The sequence below is a fragment of the Solanum stenotomum genome, chromosome 9 (genome assembly GCF_019186545.1).
Source record: "Solanum stenotomum isolate F172 chromosome 9, ASM1918654v1, whole genome shotgun sequence".
Lineage (NCBI taxonomy): Eukaryota > Viridiplantae > Streptophyta > Magnoliopsida > Solanales > Solanaceae > Solanum > Solanum stenotomum.
The window spans coordinates 20483505-20511370 of NC_064290.1; the positions used below are offsets into that span (position 1 = coordinate 20483505).

Below are 27866 nucleotides of genomic sequence, written 5' to 3' on the forward strand. Positions count from 1 at the left end.
GCAAGCAAGACCAAGACCCTATTTTGCTTAAATTGAAGGCAAATATTCGTAAGCAAAAAGTATTAGCTTTTGAACAAGGGGGAGATAGTGTATTGAGATATCAAGGTAGGTTGTGTGTACCAATGGTGGATAGACTGCAAGAAAGGATCATGGAGGAAGCTCATAGCTCTGGATATTCCATTCATCCGGGTTCCACCAAGATGTATCGTGATTTGAAAGAAGTGTATTAGTGGAATAGTATGAAAAAGGGTGTTAGAGTTTAAAGTAGATAATTGGGTATATCTAAAGGTTTCACCCATGAAGGGTGTTATGATGTTTGGTAAGAAGGGGAAACTTAGTCCCCGGTATATTGGGCCTTCTCGAATATCCAAAAGAATGGGAAATGTAGCTTATGAGTTGGAGCTACCACAAGAGCTAGCAGTTGTTCATCCGGTGTTTCACATCTCCATGTTGAAGAATTGCATGAGCGATCCTTCATTGATCATACCAACTGAAAATATTGAGATCAAGGACAACTTAACATATGAGGAGATTCCGGTTCAGATCCTAGATCGCCAAGTTCGCAAGTTGAGGATTAAGGAAGTAACATCAATCAAAGTCTTTTGGAGGAACCAATTTGTTGAGTAATCTACTTGGGAAGCTAAAGAGGATATGAAGAAAAAATTTCTACATCTCTTTGAGTCCGGAGAAAATGCAGACTGAGGTACTAATTCTCTTCTTAGTACTCTTTAAATTATGAGTGAGCATGTTATTTGTTTACATTTGCTTGTTGGGTGTTTGAACTTGATGTTACACCCTAAGCCTAGTAAGAATAATCTCATTCGAGGATGAATGTTCCCAAGGGGGAGATATTGTAACATCTTGCAATCTGAAATAGCTAGGAAGAAGCTAAGAACTTGAAATATTCATTTTTGGAAATAGTGACAAATCTAGAAATTTGTGTAAGTTAGGAAAAGTGAGTTTTTGGTCAACTTCAAATATCCCTAACTCCTATCTCAAGATGAGTTAGGTGTACTTCCAGATATGGTTGGGAAGCTCTTGGAATGATTTTCAAACGCCATTGAGTTTGCGCGATTCTGAGTTTGTATGAGTAAGTTATTCACTTTGGAAGTTGGGCTGTTGGAATAAGGAAAGTCTAATCCAGATTTTGGAAGGGTAATTTAGTCTTTTCCTTGCCCTATTATTTTAATCCATTTTAGGAATTGAATATGGGTCAAATCAGATTTCAGTCAGATTTAGAAATTGGAAATCTACGCTAGGGCTTGGAGAAAGGAGAAAAGAGGAGAAAGGAGAAGAAGAAGCAAGATTCGTTGACTTCGTCAAGAATAGCTTGTGGATTTCATTGGGGGTGATTCCTACAAGGTATGTGAGATCACATAGCATTGGTTTAGTTCGCCCACGAGCCAAACATGATTCAATTCAGCGAATTTAAGTCTTTGAAAGTTTGGAAATTGAAGTTCTTGATGAACATTGTTGAAGGTTTTGTTGAATTTCTTGTGGGTTGTGTTGTTGAAGTTCTTGCGATTTGATTCACATATTCGGGTGTAATTTAGGTTTGAATCTATCATATATTGAGGGTATAAATGATTCTAAGTGTTTGGGGAAAGAACCATTAAAGTTTAGAGGGTTTAGAGATGAAAAACGGAGAAGAAAAGTCGTCAAACACCTAGGTATAGGGGTGGGGCGTCGTACCAGCCAGGGCGCCCTAAAAGGGTCCCTAAATGTTCACCCTTGGGGTGCCACGCCAGCCAGCGCGACCCAGATAAGTCCCTGAATGTTGAGGGTTGTCGCCCCGCGCCTCTCAGAGCGCCAGGGACGCCAGTTCTCCCCATTCGCTCCCCACCTTTTCGTACTTGTTCCTTAGCAATGTACCTATGTTTTCTAGTTGACTCCAACACTCTAAGGTACATATATACATCATGAAATCATCCAATACATGAGATAATGAACCTTGAATCCATAATCCAATTCAAGGAAAGTTAGGATCAAAGTCAAGAGAAGTTAAGAGTCAAGTCTAGAAGTTCAGAAGCAAGTCAAAGCAAAGTTTGTAATGTTTTCAAAAGTCTTTAACAAACATTTTAACCTTGTTTTAAGACTTATGTTTCAAGTTAAACAAAGAGTAAAGAGTTGAGTTAATTTCTCCAAAAGTTATAAGGGAACTAAGTATTCCCAAAGAGTTATAAGTGTTTTCACATTTGAGCAAGAAAAGGGAACATTGATTCCAAGAGAGCTTTTAAGCTAAGTTTTGAGTAATTATCTCAAACCAAAGAAATAAGTTTGTTTTTAAAACATATGAGGTAAGTATACTTTTCTGAGTAGTTGTAACATCCAAGCTTAGAATTGGAAATAGTCATTTTTTTGGAAAGAATTAAAAATCTGGAAATTTAGCCAAGTATGGAAAAAAATGAGTTTTTGGTCAACTTCAGATAGTCATAACTCCTATCTCAGGTTGAGTTAGGTGTATTTCCAGTTTTTTTTTGGAAATCTCTTGGAGTGATCTTTCCAACTCCGCCAAGTTTGCTTGATTCCGAGTTCGTATGAGTGAGTTATGCCCTTTGGAAGTTGGGTTGTTGGCACAGGGAAGTTCATCCGAATTTGTAAGGGTATTTTGGTCTTTTCCCCAACCATTTCTTTTGGTTATATTAAGGGTCTAGACTGATTTTAAATCAGTTTTTCCTTTTAAAAAGTGAGGGTTAGGGCTTTGAGAGAGAAGGTGAGAAGAAGAGGAGAAGGAGAAGAAGAAGCAAGGTTCGTAGAGATCGTCGTGGATTTTGTCGGGGGTGATCCCTATTAAGGTATGTGAGATCATAGTGTTGGGTTGGTTCATTCCCCCACACGCCAATTTGTTTTAATTCCTAGAAAATATTGGTTGTGTTTGTTGAAGTTTGTGGTTGTGGTTGTGTTTGTTGAAGTTGTGGTTGTGTTGTTGATGTTTCTTGTTGGTTTGGTGCATGTTTCCAGTTGTGATTTCGAGTTAAATCCATTGTATATTAAGAGGTTTTATGATTCTAAGTGTTTGGGGCTAGAACCTTTGAAATTAAGAAGGTTTAGAGTTGGAAAAACAAAGGAGAAAAGTCGGATTTTCGGGGAAAAGGCTTGGTCGTCGCGCCAGCCAGCGCACCCCAACAGGGGTTCGGTAGTTTCCCCCTTGGGGTGGGACGCCTTGCAGAGTGCCCAGCAGGCCCCTCTGAAGTTTGAAGGCTAGCGCCCCGCACCTCTCAAAGCGCCAAGGACGCCAATCTTTCCCATTCCTTCCCCACTTTTTCATACATGTTCCTCGGTAATGTACCTATGTTTTATAGGTGTTTTCAACATTCTAAGGTACATCTAGACTTCCTGAACTCATCCATAAACATGAGATCATTACCCTTGAATCCGTAATCCAATTCGAGGAAAGTTAGGATCAAAGTCAAGTAAAGTTAGAGTCAAGCTTAGAGGTTAAGAAGTAAGTCAAAGCAAGTCTTTTAAATTTTTCAAGAGTCTTTATTGAACGTTTTAACTTCATTTTTAGGCTCAAGTTTCAAGTTAAGTAAAGAGTATAGAGTTTCAAGTTAAGTAAAGAGTATAGAGTTTCAAGTTAATTAAAGAGTATAGAGTTTCAAGTTAAGCCAAGAGTAAAGAGTCAAGTTCATTTCTCAAAAGTTATTAGGGAACTAAGTATTCCCAAAGAAGTTTATAAATGTTTTCACATTTAGGATGAGAGGAAACTAAGGTTTCCAAAAGAGTTTTGGGCAGTTTGAGTACTATATCTTCTAAGAAAAGATGAGTTTTGCGAAAGGGTTTCTAAAACATGATTAGTATGACAATCGAGTATGTCATCAATGTTTAAACAGTATGGTCTCAAGATATACCATCAATGTTTATGCAGTATGACTTCCCGAGTCATCAATGATCATATTAAAATATGGTTTTGATATGTTCTTTTTAGAAAGAGTTTTCAAGAGCAAATACCTCTTTTAAGAGGGTAGTTTGAGCAATTATTTCAAACCAAAGAAAGATGTGTTTAGAACACTTATGAGCTAAAGTTTTTTTGGGAGTAGTCTTGAGCACCGAATTGGGGACACGAGTTCATATTAACTCAACTCTCCATAAAAACCATGTAGCCAAACATGGGATTTGATGGGTCATACATTTTAGATGATCACGTAAAGTTAAGCTAGTGGATCCACTAAGTTAAAGCGTTCTATATGACGGCAAAGTATAGGACAGTTCTGGCAGCGTAGGCAAAACGATGTATCACCACTTAGGCATGTAGTGGTGGCTGTTGGTTAGGGAAACTCCCAAAGTAGAAATTGCATGGTTCCTCGAGGGGTTCTGCTTAGTATGGATGGGGGTATGGGACTTCATTTATGCATTGCACAAGTAGACTTTAAGAGGGAGCATGGTATTTTTAGGATATTATAAATATGATTTTTGACGTCTTGTTTTAAATAGTTTTACAAGCTTTATATATTGCATGTGTCTTATTGCTTTATATTGAGTTTAGTTACGCTTGAGTTGAATAGAGCCAAGGTAAGTTCTCTTTTGTATCCCTTTCAAGCTTAAGTTGTTGTTTAGCTGTCCAGCTTGCATACTCGTACATTTCATGTACTGATACCAGTTGGCCTACATCTTATTATGATGCAGACGCAGGTACCCAGGATTAGAATCTAGCACACCGTTGATCCAGTTGAGAACTCTAGAGTCAGTGGTGAGCCTCCTTGCATTTCAGAGGACTCTGTTATTTCGTTTTTCTTAGTTTTGTTTTATTAGGATGTTACGGGGTCTGTCCCAACATCCATCTCAGTGTTATAGAGGCTTCATAGATAGTCAGACAGTCAGTCTGTTAGTATCGAGTCTCTCATCTAAGTATATATATAAATATTCTATTTTGAGACTCGAGTTGCCTTTTTGGCCAGATTTTATCAGTTAAGTTGTCTTATGACCTTTCATTGCATAGAGTTATTCTATTGAGTTAAGGTTTCCACTGAGTTAAGTAAGCCAGGCCAAGGGTTCGCTTGGGGGCCAGCAATGGTCTTCGAGTGCCGGCCACGTCTAGGTTATAGGCTTGGGGAGTGACAAACTTGGTATCAAAGCACAGAGTTCCAGACTCCTAGGGAGTCTATGAAGCCGTGTCTGTAGAGTCCTAGTTATCGGTGTGAAGCGCGCCACATCTATAATTAGAAGGCTGCAACATTTAGGAACTATCTCACTTCTTTCACATTCATTTCATGCGTTTGAGTTTATCTCTAAAAAGTTTCCTTCTAATTCATGCTTGCGCGTGTTTTTAGAGGATTTTGCCTCCACAAAGAGCAGTCAAAGTTCGTTCAGCTATGAAGAGTGTTCAGCAACAAGAGTTACCAAATGCCCTGGAAGTGAAAACCCAAGAATAGATCAAATATGTTGATTTTTGTGAAGCTATCCGGATGTTAAGTCAAGTTGGAACCTTTCATGTTGGGCAGAGAGATAATTGACACGAAGTGGTTGATACTTCAAGGATCTGTGAACTCTTAAGGATGAACCCACCAAGCTTCACCGGTTCAAGTATCATTGAGAATCCGGAGAACTTCATTGAGGAGCTTAAAAGGGTATTTGATGTTATGCATGTTGCTGAGTCGGAGAGGGTGGAACTAGTTGCATACCAATTGAAGGGTGTCGCTAGAATCTAGTTTAACCAATGGAAAAAGAATAGGGCTGAGGATGCGCCAGTAATGAGTTGGGTTGTGTTTGAGAGTGCTCTCATAGGGCGTTTCTTTCCTCGTGAATTGCGTGAGGAAAAGGTAAAAGAGTTTCTCACCCTTAATCCGGAGTCTATGAGTGTTCATAAGTACAGTCTGAAGTTCACGCAACTTTCCCGCTATGCTCCGGAGATGGTTGCGAACATGAGGAGTAGAATGAGTTTATATGTTGTTGGGTTATCTCGTCAGTCAAGCAAGGAGGGCAATGAAGCTATGCTGATATGGTATATTGAACTAGCAAGATTTATGATCCATTTACAACAAGTTGAGGAGGATAAGCTAAAGGATAGAGAAGAGTTTAAGGATAAGAGGGCTAAGATAGTAGGGGACGAGTTCAGGCATCAAAAGGATGATGAAAGTCAGTCATCCCTCCCACAAAAACAGAAGGGACCTGATCCACCATCTGCTAGTGCACTTGCACCTGAGAACAAAGATGGGTACAATAGAAATTCCCATAGTTTCAGGGCTAGACTTGCCTATCCTCAAGCCGGTGTGGTACCAAGGAGTAGTAAGGCTCCTGCATGTGCTAGGTGTGGTAGAACCCACCCAGGTAAGTGTCATGATGGCCAGACAGGTTGTTTTAAGTGTGGACAAGAGGGTCACTTCATGAAGGAGTGCCCTAAGAACAGGCAAGGTAGTGGAAATCTGAGCAATAGGGCCCAAGCTTCATCAGTTGCTCCCCTAGATAGGATGGTACCTAGAGGAGCTACTTCTAGTACAGGCGGAGGAGCAAACTGCCTCTATGCAATCACCAGCCGCCAAGAGCAAGAGGATTCACCAGATGTTGTCACTGGTATGATTCAAGTCTTTGACTTTGCTGTTTATGCTTTGCTAGACCCAATAGCGAGTTTATCTTTTGTAATTCCTTATGTTGCTATGAACTTTGATGTTATACCTGAGCAACCTAGTGAGCCAGTCATAGAGTGGAGTAGTAGTTCAGCAGTGCCTAAGGGTCGTTTCATTTCGTACCTCAAGGAGAGAAAGTTAGTTTCGAAGGTTTGTATCTATCACTTAGTTCGAGTTAATGACTCTAGTGTTGAGATACCTCTTTTTCAGTTAGTTCCTATAGTAAGAGAGTTTCCAGAAGTTTTTCCTGATGACCTATCTGGAGACCCTCCTAAGAAAGAAATAGACTTTGGTAAGACATCATTCCAGACACTTGTCCTATCTCTTTTTCTCCATATAGAATGGCACCAGCAGAGTTGAAAGAGTGAAAGAGTAGTTAAAGGGATCTGTTAGATAAGGGTGTTTTATTTGACCTGGTTGACTCAGAAAACAGTGAAGTTTCAACGGTCTGAAGCTTGTGAGGAAAACTTTCAGGAATGGAAAGAGAAGTTGACTACTGCCCAGTTATGACATTTGGTTCTTGAGTACATACTCAGTATCTAAACCTAAAATGGATTTGAGAATAATAGTCGAGTTTAGGCGAATCAGGGTGTAATGTGATGAGCTAGAGTTGGCTGCTGTAGTTTTCGCTTTGAAGATATGGTGTCACTGTTGTATGATGTTCATGTGGATGTGTTCACTTAGAATGAGCTTAATCTCAGACAGAGAGAGAGTGGTTAAAGTTACTCAAGGTTTATGACATGAGTTTTCTTTATCACCCTGGTAAGGCAAATGTTGTTGTTGATTCCTTAAGCAGGTTGTCTATGGGTAGCACCGCCCATGTTGAGGAAGAACAGAGAAAATTAGCAAGAGATGTGCACTGACTTGCACGCCTGGGAGTTGGTCTTATGGATTCCACAAGGAGGAATAGTGATGATGAATGGGTCTGACCCTCACTAGTGCCAGAAGTAAAAGGTGAGAAAGACTAAGACCCTATCTTGCTGGAATTACAGGCAAAATGTTCATAAGCTATGATGGCTTTCGAACAAGGGGGAGATGGTGTTTTGAGGTATCAAGGTGGATTGTGGGATTGGTTTCAAAGATAATTGAGATGATTACCTATCGCATAGTCAAGAGGATTGGCAATATAGCTTAGTAAGAGTAATCTCATTCGAGGATTAATGTTCCCAAGGGGGAGATATTGTAACATCCGGCAATTTGAAATAGCTATGAAGAAGCTTAGAATTGGAAATAGTCATTTTTTTGGAAAGAATTAAAAATCTGGAAATTTAGCTAAGTATGGAAAAAAATGAATTTTTGGTCAACTTCAGACGGTCATAACTCCTAGATAAAGATGAGTTAGGTGTATTTCCAGTTATGTTTGGAAAGCTCTTGGAGTGATCTTTCCAACGCCGCTGAGTTTGCTCGATTCCGAGTTTGTACGAGTGAGTTATGCCCTTCGGAAGTTGGGTTGTTAGCACAGGGAACTTCATCCGAATTTGTAAGGGTATTTTGGTATTTTCCCTAACCATTTCTTTTGGTTATATTAAGGGTCTAGACTGATTTTAAATCATTTTTCCCTTTTAAAGAGTGAGGGTTAGGTTTTTGAGAGAGAAGATGAGAAGAAGTGGAGAAGGAGGAGAAGGAGCAAGGTTCGTAGAGATCGTCGTGGATTTCATCGGGGGTGATCCCTATTAAGGTATGTGAGATCATAGTGTTGGGTTGGTTCATTCCCCCACACGCCAACTTGTTTTAATTTCTAGAAAAGATTGGCTCTGTTTGTTGAAGTTTGTGGTTGTGTTTGTTGAAGTTGTGGTTGTGTTGTTGAAGTTTCTTATTGGTTTGGTGCATGTTTCCGGTTGTGATTTCGAGTTGAATCCATTGTATATTAAGGGGTTTTATGATTCTAAGTGTTTGGGGCTGGAACCTTTGAGGTTAAGAAGGTTTAGAGTTGGAAAAACAAAGGAGAAAAGTCAGATTTTCGGGGGAAAAGGTTGGGGCGTCGTGCCAGCCAGTGCGCCCCTACAGGGGTTCTGAAGTTTACCCCTTGGGGTGGGACGCCTTGCAGAGCGCCCAGCAGGCCCCTCTGAAGTCTGAAGGCAGGCGCCCCGCGCCTCTCAAAGCGCCAAGGATGCCAATTTTTCCCATTTCTTCCCCACTTTTTCATACATGTTCCTTGGTAATGTACCTATGTTTTATAGTTGTTTTCAACACTCTAAGGTACATCTAGACATCCCAAACTCATCCATAAACACGAGATCATTACCCTTGAATTCGTAATCCAATTCTAGGAAAGTTAGGATCAAACTCAAGTGCAGTTAGAGTCAAGCTTAGAAGTTAAGAAGTAAGTCAAAGCAAGTCTTTAAAGTTTTTCAAGAGTCTTTATTTAACATTTTAACTTTATTTTTAGGCTCAAGTTTCAAGTTAAGTAAAGAGTATAGAGTTTCAAGTTAAGTCAAGAGTAAAGAGTCAAGTTCATTTCTCAAAAGTTATTAGGGAACTAAGTATTCCCAAAGAAGTTTATAAATGTTTTCACATTTAAGATGAGAGGAAACTGAGATTTTCAAAAGAGTTTTGGGCAATTTGAGTACTATCTCTTTTAAGAAAAGATGAGTTTTGCGAAAGAGTTTCTAAAGCATTATTAGTATGACAATCGAGTATGTCATCAATGTTTAAACAGTATGGTCTCTAGATATACCATCAATGTTTATGTAGTATGACTTCCCGAGTCATCAATGATCATATTAAAATATGGTTTTGATATGTTCCTTTTAGAAAGAGTTTTCAAGAGCAATTACCTCTTTTAAGAGGGTAGTTTGAGCAATTATTTCAAACCAAAGAAAGATGTGTTTAAAACACTTATGAGCTAAAGTAATTTTGGGAGTAGTCTTGAGCACCGAATTTGGGACACGAATGTCGGCCACGTCCAGGGTGTAGGCTCGGGGCGTGACAGTAGTATTGAGCACCGATATGGCGATGCAAGTTCATATTAACTCAAGTCTCCATAAACCATGTAGTCATCATGGGTAATAATGGGTCATACTTTTTAGATGATCACATAAATTAAGCTAGTGGATTTACTAAGTTAAGTAGGTTCTATATGACGGCAAAGTATAGGACCGTTCTGGCAGCGTGTCAAAAGACATTGTATCACCACTTAGGCTTATAGTGTTGGTTGTCGGTTAGAGAAACTCCCACCTAAAATATATTACTTTGTATATGAGTAAAGTTGAGTTTGTTATTGCATTTTATTTAATGAACTAAATTGCTTTTACTGTTTTATAAAGCTTTTCATATAATGCATGTGTTTCATTGCTTTATTCTGAATTAAGTTTATTCATGAGTTGAGAAGAGCCAAGGTAAGTGTTTTCTTCAGATTCCTTTCAAGCCTATATTTTGTTTTAGCATTCCAACTCGCATACTTGTACATTCAATGTACTGATGCCAGTTGGCCTACATCTTCTTATGATGCAGACGTAGGTAACCAGGATCAGCATCCAGCACCTCGTTGTTCCAGCTTGAGCATTCAGAGTCTGTTGGTTAGCCTCTTTGCATTCCGAAGGACTCCTTTATTTTCTTTCTAGTCCTTCAGATGTTAGGATGATCGGGGGTCCTGTCCCGACATCCCTCTTTGGTTTAGAAGCTTCGTAGACAGTTAGTAGTCAAACATCCTTACATTATCATTTCATATGTTAAGACTTGAGTTGCCATTTTGGCCGAGTTGAATGTTGACCATTAAACATTCTGAGTTATTTCACTAAAGTTATTGGAGTAAGTTCATTTGATTATAGTAAAATGTTTAGAGCCTTCCGCTGAGTCAGTAAGCCAGGCCAAGGGTTCGCTTGGGGCCAGCAATAGTCTTCGAGTGCCGGCCACGTCCAAGGTGTAGGCTCGGGGCGTGACAAAAATCTCACACTAGGTCCTTAAACTGGCAGTGTAGAACAAATTGTAATACCCGGAGGGATACCAAAACTAGGGGCACTATCCATTCTACCCAATAACATGACGATCAACTCTGAAGCATCGGAGTGCTATTGGGAACCAAATGAGGCTGAGTTGGTCCCCTCTCCTCGGTCTGTTACTCAATAACTTCATCATGCTCATATATGGGCTCAGGCAATGTTTCCCTAGCTCATCCTCGAGTAGGTTCTTCCCCTCTCGCTCTGCCACGATCCCTAACTCCTGAGTCCCATGCCTCGCCCATGAACTAGGGCTCAAGAAGCAGGTATGGTCTCACCCTCTTAGATACTAGCTCTAGTTCTCACCATCTGCGTAGAGAAAATAGATTAGAGGTATGCAACACTTTATATGAATAATTCGCATGAAAGGAATCAATGTAAAGGAATTTATCATACTAGGTATCTTGTAACCTCTTGAAGATAAGTACGGATGTCTACGTATCAATTTGGAAGAATCTACTATAAACCCTGCTCTTTAACTTATGGAACTGATGAACCTATCACTCTGATATCAATTTGCCATAATCCAAAAGATGATGTCATGATGGCACACACCCCGAGAACCCAAAAATAGTGTGCAAGTAGAAAAAAATAACACATACGAGACTTCCAAAGGGAAGTCAGGCCACAATTGCTAAGAAAATAACAAAGAAGTTCCCAAAACCTCATAGCAAGTCTAAAGAGCATCTAATAAATTTATAGATTCTTAAATACACATCTCAAGTCTTCAAAAGGAAATTAAAGATAGATGGAGATCAATGGAGATCTAGAAAGCAAGATATCACTACAACTCTAAATGAGAAGAAATCACTAGATCTGGTCAACCACTACAAACATCACCCTGACTAGGATATGCATCAAAAAGATAACAAAAGTAAGGGTGAGTACAATCCACATATACTCAGTAGGTTAGAAAAATTGAGTATAAGCAACAAATCAAACTTAAGAAATAAACTTTGAAACAATTCCACCTGCATGTAGAAAAGTCCCTACTCGGGCATCGGTGCCGCCAATTTATATAATAACGACGCGAATAAAGTAAACACACAAGGGTACATATAATACTCAAATCAACAAATAAGCAAGGTACACAACATAATAAGCAGGCCAATATTATATGATGAGATGATGAGATGATGAGATGATGAAATGATGAAATGATGAAATGATGTGGTGGAACCAAGGTCATCGTATAATATGTCGTATACACCTTGCCGAGCTTTAGCTTCCATACAAGGAACCATATCATTGTCCATATACCAATCTCGGAATGTCAATATCTCATCAACTTGCCACTTAGTTTGTGGTCAAGGATAAAAGAGAGGTGTCTCATTTTCTTTCTAAAAGAATGAATTTCTCCATTTTCTCATATTTTCGTGAACAATGATATGCTGAATGAGGATGAATGCATCACAACACATACAACACAAAGGCATTTTCAGTTTATCTTGGATTTTAAATAGCGTAAAGTTCTCAAACTCAACAAATCATGAAACATGTCCTCAAATGATAGGGATAGTGGAGAAATCCATTTGAAATCAGTATTTACCACTTTGAAAACATTTCTTTCATTTTAAGATGCTTTAAAAATCAACTCAAGACCGTAACTCGGTCATCTCAATGTCAATTATAAAATAAGCCACACAACCCTTACTCGGGTAATTACTCAAATATCACAGGTTTCAGCAATCATTAAAGGTATCGCACACGCCTCAACACAAGCTAAGCATCGCAAATAGGCATCATACGAACTAAACAAGAAGGTCAACACTTACCAACCTCTAAAACTCATACTACAATTCCTTTCACAATTGACTTCCTAAGAAAGATCACTTACTCATCTCAGTCTTAAAAAGGGATAGTCAAACCTACCTCGAAGGCCGGAACATCACTCGAACAACTCTATTGGAGCACTTCCACAACTACAAGATCACCGAAATAATCACGAACTATCAAGAATGGAAAGGGTTCATCAAAAGTTGTCCAATGATACCCATATTGATGGGATTAGGAATCGAGGGTAAAATATTCCAAATATAACTTCAAAAATTGAGAGGGTAAAATTATATTTTAGTCGAAAAACAAGTTCTACGAGCCAAGAGGAATTCATGGTTGACAACCCCATTAAAAACAAGCAAGAATCAAGCTCAAAATAAAAAATTTACTAATTTTCCAACTTTGGAAGAAAAACCACAAAAGCCACATTGTAATCAAGATTTAAAAGAGTTTTCAAAAAATAAAAATTGAAAGAATTGATAAACAATAGTTAAAGGCACTTACCCAAATGAATCTGCTCAAGAATCCCTGAAAAATCTTCTCTCCTAAGCTCTCAAATGAGTGAAAATTGGGAAGAACTCCCAAATAAGAATGATTCAGGTCTGAAAAATGAGGTTCGCAAATGCGGCTCACTAGGCTCCCAAAGGTTTGCGAAAGCCGAAACAGTGTCGCATTCGTGGAGCATTGTTCACTCGTGAACGTACCCCAACCCTCCACGATCGCGATGCCTCGGACGCCCACCCTCCGCAAATGCACTAGGGGACCTACGAACGCAGTCCCCTTGCACTAGATATCAGAAAACGGGATAGGCAAGGATCAAAGTATCCTATCGGACCCTCAGAAATCGTTCAAATTTTGATAAAAATAAATTGGATATGCTACGCCACTAAATTTAACATTTCAGACTCAATGGAATAGTAGAATTTCCAAAAAGAGGTCAAATGACATAATTATCCTCCCGAATCACTCTTAAGGCTTAAAACTCAACTTCTTGCCCAAATGCCCAAAACTCAACCAAAGGTCTTGAAAATCTAATAAACCATCTTACTAGCTCAAACTCGATGTTGTGGGAACGATGGAACTGATGAAATCCCCATCCGACGCTTGAAACTCAAAATGCTGATCAAAGTCAACCATACCAAGAATTCTCAACTCCAAAGGGTCAAAATCATAAAGCACACACCCGATCGCATCAGAAGCCACACCATCATTTCCGCAACACAAATTAAGCATGAAGACACTAAGGGAAGGGGAAAATGGTCATTGCATAATTAAAATCAAATTCACAAGAAATGGGACATTATAATGCATTTCATGATGTTCATAGAAATATTGTGCTTTAGAATATTTAATTAATTCAATTGAAATATACTAATTTGAAAATCATAAATCAATTATTTTTTCATAATGTTAGTTAAGAACACATGTTTATTAATTAATATATTATCAAAAGATAATATATATATCTTAAATATTTGATTTAATAACATTTACAAAGTTTCTTATTTGTCTAATATAAATTTTATTTTTAAAATTTGATATAATCTTATGATTGCAATTGTGCATCCAAATAGTGCATGTGTAATTACACTATAATTACATTGTGGCAAACAAATATGTTAGTGTTATTACTAGGTTGTGTAATTACTAGGGTGGTAATTACTACCCTAGTAATTACACAAATTGCAATTATCATGTGACTTTCCAAACATACCCTTAGGTCTCTTTTGAAAGCCCACCCTGGTAATTGGATCTAGTGTAATTGGTGTAATTACATTGTCTGTCATGTTTGGTTGGACATGTAATTACCTAGTCAGCAGGTAATTGAGTGTAATTGGCAAGGTGTAATTACACTCTCCAATTCATAGGGGGAGACTGTGAATTGCTAGTAATTACATGGTGTAATTACAAGTTGATTACTTTTAATTTTTTCCTTTTATTTTTGTTTTAATTTTTTTCGTTTTAATGTATTTTTAATTTTTATTATTTTTAAATGTTTTTTATTTTTACTATTCTAATATTTTCTAAAAAATAATTTTTTATATTATTTATATTTCATTTGCTTCTTATTCTAAGCTTTTACTTCTTGCGATTCCATGTTATTGATTCGATATTTTACATTACAAGCTATTTTTTTCAAGTTAGACTTGATAGATTATCTTTTTGTCAATTTTTTTTATAATTTTATGATATTATATTTATAATATTAAACTTTTTGTCAAACATGCATTTCATAATGTTCATAGAAATTATGTACTTTTAATTTTTATAATTAATTTAATAAAAATATACTAAATTGAAAAATATAAATCAATTATATTTTATAATATTATCTAATAGCATAGGTTTATTAATTAATATATTTTCAGGAGACAATATATATCTTAAATATTTAATTTAATATTATTTATAAAGGCTCTTGTTTGTCTAATATAAAATTTTAATTTTAAATAATTAATTTTTATTTTTAAAATTCAATTACATTTGTACAACCAAACAGTACACTTGTAATTACACTATGACAAACAAACAGGTCATCATAATTACTAGATTGTGTAATTACTACCCTAGTAATTATAGCAATTCCAATTACCTGGTGGCTTTCCAAACGGACCCTTAATGTTTTCTTTGTCAATTTGTGTGCAAAATAGTAAATTATGATGGAGTATTTCATATGTTATTTTTCCCCCTAATTTGGATTTAACACGAGCTTAAAAAATAGAAAATGGTAATTAAATTTAATTATTTAAAATTGAAGATATACATACAATGTATCAAAATATCATTTAATTTTGTGAGTAGGTAACGATGTCTGCTTGGCATGTAGGGTCATTATAGTTATTTTGTGTGCTTTCTTCATTTTAATTTGTTTGTCTTGTCTTTTTAGTTTTTTATATATTAAAAATTACGTAAGAATATTATAAATAACAATAATTAAAAGACATAAAAGATCATTTGACTTTTGAAATTCTATTGGTTCCACATAAATTGGAACAAAGAAAGTAACATGTATTATTTGAAAATGACGTAAAAAGTCCTATAAATATCAATAACTAACCTCTTGAAATATTTTTGAAAACATATATAAAATTTTGCTAACTCTAGAAATTTTATTTGTGATATATATATATATATTTGGGACAAGTAGAATAATATATATTATTTAAAAAATATATTAATGTTTGACTTTTGAAATTCTATTAGTGCTACAATAAATTGGGAAAGAGGAAGTAACATATAGTATTTAAAAATTACACAAGCAATACTATGAATCATAATAATTAACAACTTAAGATATTTAGAAGACATATTAAACATTTGGTTGACTTTCAAAATTATGTCAATCCCACATAAATTAGGATAGAGAAAGTAACATATATTATTTGAAAATGACACTAACAGTAATATAAGTTACAATAACAACAAATTAAAATATTTTTAAAAATAAGATGACTCTCCAAATTTCATATATGGTCACATAAATTAAGAGAGAAAAAGTAATTTATATTGGGTTCATGCTAGTACGGCCTCCAATGTCTAGTTATTATAATATACAAAAGGTTCCTAAAGACTGATTTTCTTCAAATCATAATAGCAGAAAATATAGATTTTTTAATTTCTCATTCAGTATTCGATACTCATATTAAAGCCCAATTAAATTTAAATTTGAGTCAAAAAAATTTACATTAAAAAGTAAAACACTCTGACAAATACATTTTAAAGTAGTACTTATACAAAATGAAAAGCTCACTTCATTTGATTCTCAAAAAAAGTAAAATAATGACAATCATACATTTCTTGGAAGTGAGAAAATACCTTAAAAAAAGCCGTATTTTCCCTAGTAATTGCTTGCTAGTCCTCTAGATTCCTATTTATATTTTATTCTTTACTTTAAAAAAAGATAATGTTAAAAGGGGTAGCCCTTCCTTTTACTATCTACCTATTTTAAAAGTAAAATTTGAGATGCCAATATGATAATATTAACTAACATTTTTTTTTGTTAAAAGAAGAAACAATGTTCCTCTTGTATGTGCAAATACTTATCTAAGATTTTGTGAATCAAATGATGGGCCATTACATTTTTATTCACCATTAAAAGATTTCATATTTAAATAAAGATGGTTGGCAAAAGATGGAACTGGAAGTTTGATGATCTCATGATGTTTTAAACAAACAAATTAAGGACATAAATTGTGTTTGGTGTGATTTAACTTAAAGAAAACCAATAAATGTACTTAGCTATTAAACAAAATTATACATTTATACTTGTTGGACATTCTTGATTATCTATATATGTGATGTTCCAACTGCAGCATAACTGCTCATGAACAGCACCACATACTTAAATTGATTTACATTTTTATAATTAGTTGCTTGTACATATGAACAACATTTCATGTCACATCCTAAACAAATATGTATTCAAGAAAAGGCCAGAAGGGTTTAAGTACAATATGTATGTCTACATGATTAATTAATACTTTATAGTTTGTGTCTAATTTGTTGTTGCTTGTTCATGTTTTGTTTTTCAACTTAAAAAAAGAGAGAAGTATTGAAAACACCCCACATTTTCATCATGATTTTTCTTCAAACGAGAAGCTTTGGCTAGTCATTTACTCACTCTCGATGGTCCATTATTTAATTAGTTCACTTAAGACCGTTCGTGATTCTCACCCGTGAATCACTTCACAAAGGAGCCTATAGATTCTTTCAAGCTATAGGAAATGTGAAGGCGTTAACGGTCTTTTTTGCCTAGCCTGTTGTTGGAAAACTTAGATCAAATTATTTGTTTTGTCCCCAAACTATTGACAGTTTTAAAACACCTCTCTACTTGACTAACTAAACATACATACACTCCCATCTTCCACATGACATAACAAGTGGTCTCAAACTCCGGTAGGAACATGAGGCTCTTAATAAAAAACCGAGAAAAATGTTGAAAACAACCCTAAACTTGGCGAGAATTTAAGAGTGTGCAACTTGCAAGATCGGGAGTGTATTTAAGTTTGGTTAATCAAGTAAAGAAATATTTTTAAGATTGTCAATAATTTGATGATGAAACTAATAATCCGTGCTAAATTTAAAAGTTTTCAATACTTCTCTCCTGAAAAAATTAGGCAGGCATATATTGCTTATTGCTTAAGAAATGAGTACAAAACATGCTTTGTAGTCGATAATACAATGGTTAATTTTGAGGGACCATCATACTAAAACTAACAAATTAAATAGTGCAAAGGGGTAAAGCTATTATTTAGTTGGAGCTTTAGCCAAGTCACAATCATTGTGGATTGGCCCCTTAAAGAGTATTGATTTGTTACACCCTAGGTAAGTAGGGACTAGAGAATTCACCCAATAAGAGAAAATTAAGCATTATTGAAAATGTTAACAAGTAATGATGAGGATGATGGTTCAAAGGGTCCAAAGCTATTTGATTATAGCCATTAATCTTTTGTATTTACGATAAAGATGTTGAAGTGAATGGTGATGGTGATAAAAAAAATATGCACAATCATTAAACGGCTGATTGGAAACCCCATATATACATATATAAAAAAAAAGGGCAATTGAATCAATTTCTTTTAGAGCCTGGTTGGGCTACTCTTTTACAATAATAGAGTCTTCATGAACAGATGCTCCCTTTGATTTGACCAATCAATATCTACAACAAGATGATCTACACCAATCCATCTCAAGGAGAATTGAAAAAAAGAAGTGAAAATTTGTGCTCATTTTTTTTATAATCCTGAATGGTTAGTTGTGTGTTAATATTAGCCCCTTTTAGTCTGCCAATAGTTTTATGCATGGAAAAGTTGATCAAATCAACAACTATTAATTATCATGTTTTTCTATTTTCTCTATAACAAGTTGTTTTAGTGTAGCAGTTGTTTTCTTTGTAACAGTTATTAGCAGTAAGGAGGCTATTCCTTCATTTTCTCATTTCAGTAGTAGTAGGAAGTTATTTCCTTATTAGGTGGGTGGTTAATCCACCAAAGTTGTATTTAAGTTATTTGAATTCAATGAAAAAAATAAGCTGATAATTATTAGTTTTTGAGTACTTCAAACTTAAAGATTCCAAGTTCTCTTAAAGAGCCAGCACCATAGATGTATAAAGAAAATATTTGATTTCATATTGCAGCGCTCCAGAACTAGATCCATATCAGAGGACTGTAACAGTTTGACTGTTTTAAATGAGAATTATGACATCAAAAACTGTTGTGGCTGATTTATTGTGCGATAAACAAGTCAAGGTGCGCACAATATGACCACAATGCAATAATTAAGTTGTATCGATGCTGCATTTTGTTAATGTTTGTTGATAAGTAAGCACATGATGGAATTTTATGTGAAAAGATATGACCAATAATGTACCAAAAAATGAGTTGGTACTGTTAGCTCTATTATGTTTCAATCACTACATCAAAAATGATCTTTAGCGGTAATTAATTAATGATAATAGCTTAATTATCTCTAGATATGTATTTTTAGCGGAAATTAGCACTCTTTATATATGCCCTTAAAGCCTTTAGCGACATTGAATCTAATGACACTTAACTAATGCTGGTAAAAATTTTAACACTCTTTATTAATGTGTCTATTTATTGCTGCTAAAAGTTATTTTTACTATAGTAAATTAATATATGTATTGTCTTGATGTGCTTTAGAATGGGACCTATCATTTTCGTGTGGGTCTCAACCTAAGAGATCAAGACCCTTCTCCACCACAAACCTTCAGAATCCCTACTTACTGTCTCATTCTTAAGGGCATCCATCAGTTTTTAGCATCAAAACTGAAAAAGAAATATCATTTGTATTTACTATTTCATTCGTTTCAATTTATCTGGTGTAGTTTAATCCTCGAATTAGGGATGAAAATGTGGCGGGACAGATGTTGGGTGGGGTGGGTTTAAGGCTACGCGGGGCGGGGTGGTTTAAGACTACACGGGGCGGTGTGAGTTTAAGGTTATGCGGGGAGGGGAGGGATGTGGGGCAGGTTGAAGTGAGTTTTTTAGAAATTAATGCGGGACGGGGACGGGGGCGGGTTACGGGTCTATGCAATTTTATGCAGGTTCAAACTTAATTTTAATTTTTTTCATGTTATAAGAGTTATAGAACATTATTTATTAAGACATTTCTTTAAAGTTACTAAAATATTCAAGATAGTAAATGAAAATGGTTCAATCAAAACTAATACAATTTCTTACATGCTTCCCAATTGACCTCTAAAAAATAAAATTTTAAGTCAATATCTATTAAATTAATATAACTGATGAAAAAATAAATTTATTTTTATGAATTTTAGTTTTATTATCAAACTAACCTAGAAAAGAAAAATATTAAACAATTTATGTGATGCGGGTTCATGCGGGGTGGGTTTATGCGGGGTGGCTTGAAAATGAAATTGTTATGTGGGGAGGAGCGGGGCGGCTAAAAAATTTTGTAGGTTAAGCTCAACCCGCCCAGCCTCGCACCGCCCCGTTGACATCCCTACCCCAAATAAAGACTAGTTTGAAATATTAGAAATTTAAAATTAAATTGTTTTACAAATATAGTTTAACAAACTATTAAGAAAATAGTATCACATAAACAATAACATATCTCGATAGACGTTCAAAATATTTGTAAAAGAAAAGTCTCATTAATTGATCATAATCATATCGTGAAAATGCTAAAAATACTTTGACCAGAGAGAAGTATCCTAGCTAGTTGGATATATGCCCGGTTTTATCGGATCCTGTCAATTGACCATATTGAAGGAGACTCCATAAAGATGGACAAAATATGATGAGCTAAAAAGCTAACTAGCTACTTTTTCTTTACCTTTATCTTTCAAATTAATTATAAGTATGCAAAGCATAATCAACTTTAGTAGAGCAAGAATCAAATAAGAATCTCAAACATATTGAAAGCAATAGAAAATTCAAAAGGAGCTTCTTTAATCACTACATCAGGAAAAAAAATTAAAGAAAAATACCTGCCTAGGTTCTATAGACAACAAACATTTTTTTTTCATATATCAATACAATGATAGTGTTGAAGAAGCCTATCGGCTTCTCTAATGCCACTAAAGTAAGCACCATGAGTTGTTGAATAGTGTGTTCTATGTGTTGCTTCCCCTGCAAACAGAATTTGAAGTGGCGGAGGTGAAATATTTGAATGAATGCTAGTCTTTTTTGGCAACGGCTCAGCCATGGCATCCAAATCGTCTCCACTAGAATCAATTGCTACATAACTATATGAACCCAAGAAGAGTGGATCATTTCCCCATTGACTCTTTAACACCTTTTCCACTTTAAACATACTTTCTGCATCATCAGAATGTGAGTTTATTAGGAAGCTAGAGATAGTTTTTGAGAACCCATCAATGATCTCCTCATCACCAAGAGATTCCACCTCAAGAGCTTCTTTACCTACAAACCATGATATTAAAACATTTGAGTTGCCATAGATTGGACACAAATTAGCTGTCCTCCTCATCCACCAAGGGATTTTCAGGTTTTGTTCCGACTCATTATGAAACACCATCTGTAGGTAGGGAAACTTTATGCCATCAGGGATCGGAGTTAGTTTCAAGAATACCTTGTTGACAACACCAAAACCAAGCCTTGTGATTGCTTCTGTTTTGAAACTAGCAAGTGGGGGATTGAACATACCACAATCTTCGCGAATCCCCTGTTTTAAAACACCAAGTGAGACTGTAACTATGACATGATCCGCATACATAATTGATCCATCAGCGAAATGTAGCTTCACTGGTGGCTTATTATTGCCATTTTCAATTTCTAACGACTCATCAGGCTGCCACTCAATCTTTGTGACTTTTCGGCCTAATTGAATCAAACCAGGCGGTAGAATAGAGGCCAAAGATTCAATCACAGCTAAATAGCCTCTGGCAATAGTTATTTCTTCTCCAGGAAACATGCAATACTCTTTTTCTGCATTGAAATCTAGCATTTCCAAATCATTAGCTGATGTATAAGTCCTTTGGATACTCTCAAACATGGCAAAAATGCCTTGTTCAAGTGATCTTTTTCTCCGTTTATCCAACCCTTTGAATTCATGTTGATGTTCATGTTCATCCCAATAAGCATCAAGACCCCTCCGAAGAAAAGAACCAATACTCATTACATTAGATAATTTAGGTATTTCATTTTCAGTAACTAATTTCCTTTGAGAAATATTCATAAGTTCGTTGAAAAGATTCGAAATGGGCTCAACAAAAGAAGAATCAAGCACATACCCATCTTCAGCTACTGTGATTGCTTCAGTTTCCAAAAGCCCATCCATACACTCCCAGGGCTGCTCAGATTGCAATGAATTTATATCTTGAGCAATTTTGTAAACAGGACTGCCTGCAATTCCATGGATCCAAGTAGCACCCATCTCAATTCTGTCACCACCAAACTCTGATGTGTTAATTCTTCCACCAATTCTATTGCCACCTTCCACAACACACAAATCTAACAAATCTTTACACCCTGCTGTTGTATAAAGTTTGTTAGCAGCTGTCAGACCAGCCATTCCTGCCCCAATTATAACTACTTTTGGTTTCTTGCTAACCATAATTGTATTAGTCAAGAATATTAATGAGAGAAAAAAATATTGTGAGGAGTTTGTGTATGAAAGTATTACTTAACCAAGAATCAAATATATATATACATGAGGCCCCTCCTTTTTTTTTGTTTTGTTTATTTCTCTAATAAAGACATAGCTATACTTTTCTTGCCCATTAATGTGATTGTAGTCAATACCCTAAGCTTTAACACCTCTTTTACTTTTTCTCTACCGTACTGCCACATGCAAATCCACACTATACATATCGACACATGTATACAACTACTCGTGTGTATTAATTTAAGCATAATACGTAAACGTATTTTCATTTCATATATATGTAATTTAATTTTGGGTGTGCATAATCATATACTTAAACTTGTATAAAGTTGAACAAGTAGACACATGCGTCCTACGTGGCATAATACATGTAGGACACCACGCGTAGGATGCAAATTGCTACGTAGGATGCCACGGTGGATGCAAATTGCTATGTAGGATACCACGTAGGACACATGTGTCAATTTGTTCAACTTTATACAAGTTTAAGTATCTACTTATACACACACCCAAAATTGGAGAACGTAAATGAAAGTCAAGGCCAAGTTAAGGGACATATTTCTGTATTATACCATTAATTTATGTGGGGAAGTTTTATTGTGCATAAATTTTAACAGTGATGAAATTTTTAAAGTAAAATTCTTTTGAAATTTAAAAAGATGCGGTTCTTTTTTTAATGGATTAAAAAGGAAATTAACACAAATTTGGTGTGTGAATAATTTAACATAGATGCCCAACATTGAAAATGAAAGCTCCAATGAGTTCGACTCTGATATTATGTAAAGATATGGATATATGAGTCTAACTCAACCCTAAAACTAGTTCAAAAAGTGAGAATTGTCGAGGCCATATTAAAGATATCATCCGTCCGATCTCTTAATCACACACCCCTCATGCTTAAGGCTGGACATCTGGCACGTGAACAATTTAATATAGAAGGTTCAACATCAAAAATAAGAATTGAAATGAATCTTACTTTAATACCATGTAAAAATATCATACTTAAGCATAACTTAACCTTAAAAATCATCTCAAAAAATGAAGATTACACATGTCATATTAAAAATACCATTCATCCCTCAAAGGGCCATATAAAGAGAGGGAGTGTATTGTATAATATTGATACAAGGAGCAAATCCAATAAAAACTTGTAAGATCACCAATAATAGGTTGATGATTCGATCTCACCAACCTCACATGTGAATCAAGTAAAAAAGGCCCACGCAGTAGTGTACGTACAGGCCATTAAATAGTGACGATTAATCAATGAAAGTCATAGATTTGTTTCAACAATGTAATCATGATCAACTCACAATTCAGATCATATATTACCCAAATTAATGAATATTGTACTTATTTTTGAAGTCATAGTTAAGTGTTCTAGTTTCTGATTGCAGTTAGCATGATTTTTTTTTTCCCAAAGTACGGTAGAGAAAAAAAAGTTCTTCCGGTAATCTTACACGATATTAGATGTCACGTTTAGTCTTACAGTATAATAGAATGTGTATGCGTAAAAAGATTTAGTCGGTGCGATACTAATTTAATATTGGCGTTATAAAGTTTAAATACAAGACATCTAGACATGTAGGACACTATTCTAATTTTGATGTTTTGGTGTATATAATGGTTTTCTTATCTTTTTGAATGGCTATGGTGGAAGGAAGACACAATGGCCAACATCATATGTAAAAGACGCATCATTTTCTTTCCAACATCATGCATGTGTGTGTAAAGTAAAAGTTATTTTCTTTGTTAGGGTCAAGTTGATAACATACACATATTGTGTTTTAAGTGAAACAGCTCAAAATATTCTTTAACAATATGTTAAGATTAGAGATTTTATTTGTATTAGCATCCAAACATTAATCTCTAGTGTGTTTGGATGTCCCACGTGTTTTTTTGGAGTATAAGGCGCATTTTGGACTCAAAACATCAAGTGTAATTGCTTTGATTCCACTATCCTTTCCAATATAATGATGTAAATAAGTTAGTACAAATTTGAAGAATGGCACTTGCTTAGTGAGAACGCTTTCCTCATCCAACCGATCGGTCGTAGGTTTGAATTGTATAACAGTTAAATAGAAACGTACCCTTCAAGAACGAGAAGGACAATTTTTTTTACGAATGCAATTAATATAGTGTTTTTCCTCTAAATTGCACACCTTCCACAATTATATTTTTATACATACGTCTTTCTATTAAATGCAATATGTTCTTTATATATTATAATTAAGACGAAAAGTATTCAACTGTTCTATAGCTCCGCAAATAATTGTATACTTAGAACAATCTATATGAATATATGAAATATATATATGTACTAAATCTCCGTCTAATCTTTATTTTCGTAGATTGTATTTTTCTATTATGGGTTGTGAAATAGTTTACGGCACCCAAGGCTTTGAATCTTTATCTAAATCTTCATTAAAGGCCGTGCAGATATTGTAAGGAAAGTGGCTTGATTATAAATATGTTATTAAAGTTATAAAAAGGGCTATACAAAGATTAGATGTTTTAAAGGTGACTTTAAAAAGATTAATTATGTTTATTTATCTTTTTGGTCGGGTCTTCTATATTTTCTCCGCAACCTTGATTAATGTTTTTTTATACTAAAGTTCGTCAATTTTACCTTTCTAGCTGTAGCAGTAATTAACTTTTTCAAATTAATATTTGTTTTAGTTTCTACAATCTTTTCTTATTAGTGATGTCTTATATGATGATTAGCAACTATGCAAAAAATCTTTAGTTTCTAGTTTGTACTTGTATTTGTCCAAATTCGAAAAATTAAGAGGTTATTTATTATTTTATATTTAATTAATTCATGAAATATTTATAAAGGATCAAATTCAAATTATCTTAATTCGAGAAATATGTCAACGACCCTCGAATTACAAAGATCAAGCCCAAATCATCCTAGTTCGAGAGTGTCACGACCCAGACCATCGTGATTGGCACCCACACTAACCCTCCGGTGGGAGAACCATTACTACAACCCAACTAACCATAAAACTAAGCATTTAAAGATACGAAAGCAGGTTTAAATGCAGAATTAAAGTAGAGTTCACATAAACTCCAAAAGACCTAACAAACATTGCGGAAATTATTCCCTAGAACCTGAAAGTCAATGTACCAAAACTATAACAAGGAACCATAGTCTAAAGAAATAGGTACAATCCAAACTAAACATGAGAATTATCTAAAGAACTAGTCTAAGTCCGAAGATATGGACTAAACAAAAGGAGAACTCAAAGCAGTCCGGAAGAATTGGCTCACCATTGAATTCGATGACGATCACTGATCTTCTAAACGAGGTATGTCAGTACCGCCTAAAGATGCCCTGTACTCAACAAAGAAAGAGTAAGTGCAGTATCAGTACACAACCACAGTGTACTGGTAGGATCACACGGCTATCCAACTAAGTGAAATATAAGCAAGTAATTACAACATTATAAACATGCATACACCAAACATATACAATGTCAATATGATTTCAGGATCAACGTACAATTCCACCTTCTCAACAATACACATATGTATAACAAGTCATTGGTCCTCTCATGGAACCCAAACCGTTAGTGTACCGAATCGTGGCACCCGTTCCAAGTTAGTGTGTCGGATCATGACACCCGTTCTAATTTTATGTCGGTACGTGACATCAGATCCCAGTTAGTGTGTCGGAACGTGACACCCACTCCATTCAACATACCACAATCACAATCACAATATACATTCTCACAATCATACAATTAAGAGGTGATTAATGGCATATAATTATTTGTTCATACTTATTTACAATTAGTGTGATCAATAATGCAACATTTGCATACATACATACAATATAATGAAGCAAGTACAAACATATATCACACAACATGAAATCACAACCATCACCTACCTCGAACAAAACTTGAATCCCCTAAGAAACTTGATTCTTCCCTTTTGGGATTCTTTTCGCTTGTTCTTGGTCTACAAACAATCAAAATAATGTGAGGATCAATAAACAAGACCTAATTACCCGAATTATAATCAATAACATCAACCCTAGGTCAAACCCTTGATCCCCATACCCAGATTAGGGCTTTTTCCACCATAAATTCCAAATCAACACCCTCCTCCATCGATAATTCCCCAAGATACTAAGTTCTACGGATCAAAAAATGGATTCGGGAAATGAAAACCTTACCGTTAGCCTCAAGAATGGTGGAAAACTATCAAGAAAACACATGGGTACGTTCCTTAGCTCTCGAAGTAGAAACTTGAAGAATAAAATGTTTTTGGAGTTTATTTCTGACTTAAGTCACGACTGGCCCGCTATGACGGGATAAATTCCCCCATGGCGGCTTCCCTAGGAAATCAATTCTTTTCCCATTGGCTTTTCCCTAACAACGGAATCAGGTCTTTACAAGAGATACCAATTTATCCATAACTCGTCCCCAAGTGATCAATTAGGAAAAACTGGTTAAAGTAAGGGTAGAGTAGTACCTGAATCGCTGAACAACTGGGGATACTTATCCCGCATGTCCTTAGCTTTCGGACATCGCGATCAAGAATTTCAACGGGTTCTTTCTCATACAGAAGGTCTTGTTTAACGAAACTAAGTCTCACTTTATGATATAATCTTCGTCCCCAAACCAACCAATTGAATACCTACACATCCTCCCATACAATGCCTAAATGAAGTCATCACAATACTCGAGTGATAATTATTGTTGTATGTACACTTAAATAACAACAAAGCTATTCCCAATAACCACCAAAGTTGATCGTACATATGTCTGCAACATGTTATCAAGGACTTGACACAACCATCAGGACAAATTCTTTCTCATATAAGCATGATAAAATTCTAAATCAATACTCGCTACAATTAGAGGTGGCCCTGAACCAACCAACACACACTCATAATACCCAACCAATCATAGTTCTTATCAGCATCTCCATCTCACAACATAAATTTCCACGAGCTTAAGTTATAAAAAATTGATCTTTAGACATCAGATACTCATCGAGGGATACGTCCAAGCATACAAACCCTCCAACAACACTATCGAAATACTAGATTTAGTAATTGTAGATTACCTCTTAAGAATAATAGAATTGGACCCAATGATCCCCACATTCAACCACACATAATCAATACATGACCTCAACGAATAAATGAATATTAAGATTGTCGGACAACCATAATTACACGTGGTAGCTCTTCTATAAATTCTCATAAGCAAGGTGGTACATGTAGAACCACTGAAATACTTTAAGAACCCCAAGACGACACCAAATATGTTCTCTAAAATAACCAAATCTTCCCTATCATCCCACTCAACCAAGATAATATCGCAGGATTGGTACCCCTGATCCACCATTAGGGATCCACCCACAAAAGTGAAAACCCACGTGATCATAGCTAGTGAAACATACTTACCACCATGTACCAAACGAAATAGATGGTCACGTTAATTTTTTTACGAAATAACACTAAAGGCTTTTTCTCTAAAGAGTCAATACCAGTCCTTTCCATTGAGTTGACTCCACACACTCTTCACATCATTCCACTGAAGTCCACACTCTCAATACTAACAACCATCATGAACACTCCGACGATTTACCTTACTATAAATCAACACTTTTAAATGAAAACCTTTCTTAGGTACTTAATAATCAACAATAATAAATTTTTCAACTCCACCTAGGTGTAAGTCCTTTCAAATACTCAATATCGGATACAATTGATCGTTTCTCACATTGCCAATTCATACCTTGACAAAATATATCACCACGAATGTAAACTTACAATGAAAAATATGAATTGTAAATTCAACCGTATAACACAATCCCCTTATCTATCAACATTAGCTTGTACTTTGAAATTTTTTAGGAATTCATGGATCTTCGCTTATCATTGATCGCATCTCCATCGATCTTACAATATCCTTCGCTAAGAGTTTAATCGTACTAATTACTAAACTCAAAAACAAAA

At 35.4% G+C, this 27866-nt stretch overlaps 2 protein-coding genes and 1 pseudogene across 2 annotated transcripts in view; 1 reads left to right on the forward strand and 2 right to left on the reverse strand.

The window, feature by feature from the left end:
- Positions 1–27866, reverse strand: part of LOC125876682 (WD-40 repeat-containing protein MSI4-like) — a 1104907-nt gene that overhangs the window by 275870 nt on the left and 801171 nt on the right. The window lies entirely within an intron of this gene.
- On the forward strand, positions 376–6653 carry LOC125877355 (uncharacterized; annotated as a pseudogene).
- On the reverse strand, positions 20156–21899 carry LOC125876681 (probable polyamine oxidase 5). Its single transcript, XM_049557902.1, has one exon. The coding sequence runs from the start codon at positions 21836–21838 to the stop codon at positions 20285–20287; it is 1554 nt and encodes a 517-aa protein (XP_049413859.1). The 5' UTR covers positions 21839–21899; the 3' UTR covers positions 20156–20284.

Coding starts and splice junctions, on each gene's coding strand:
- LOC125876681 (XM_049557902.1), bottom strand. CDS start 21,838: ATGGTTAGCAAGAAACCAAAAGTAGTTATAATTGGGGCAGGAATGGCT.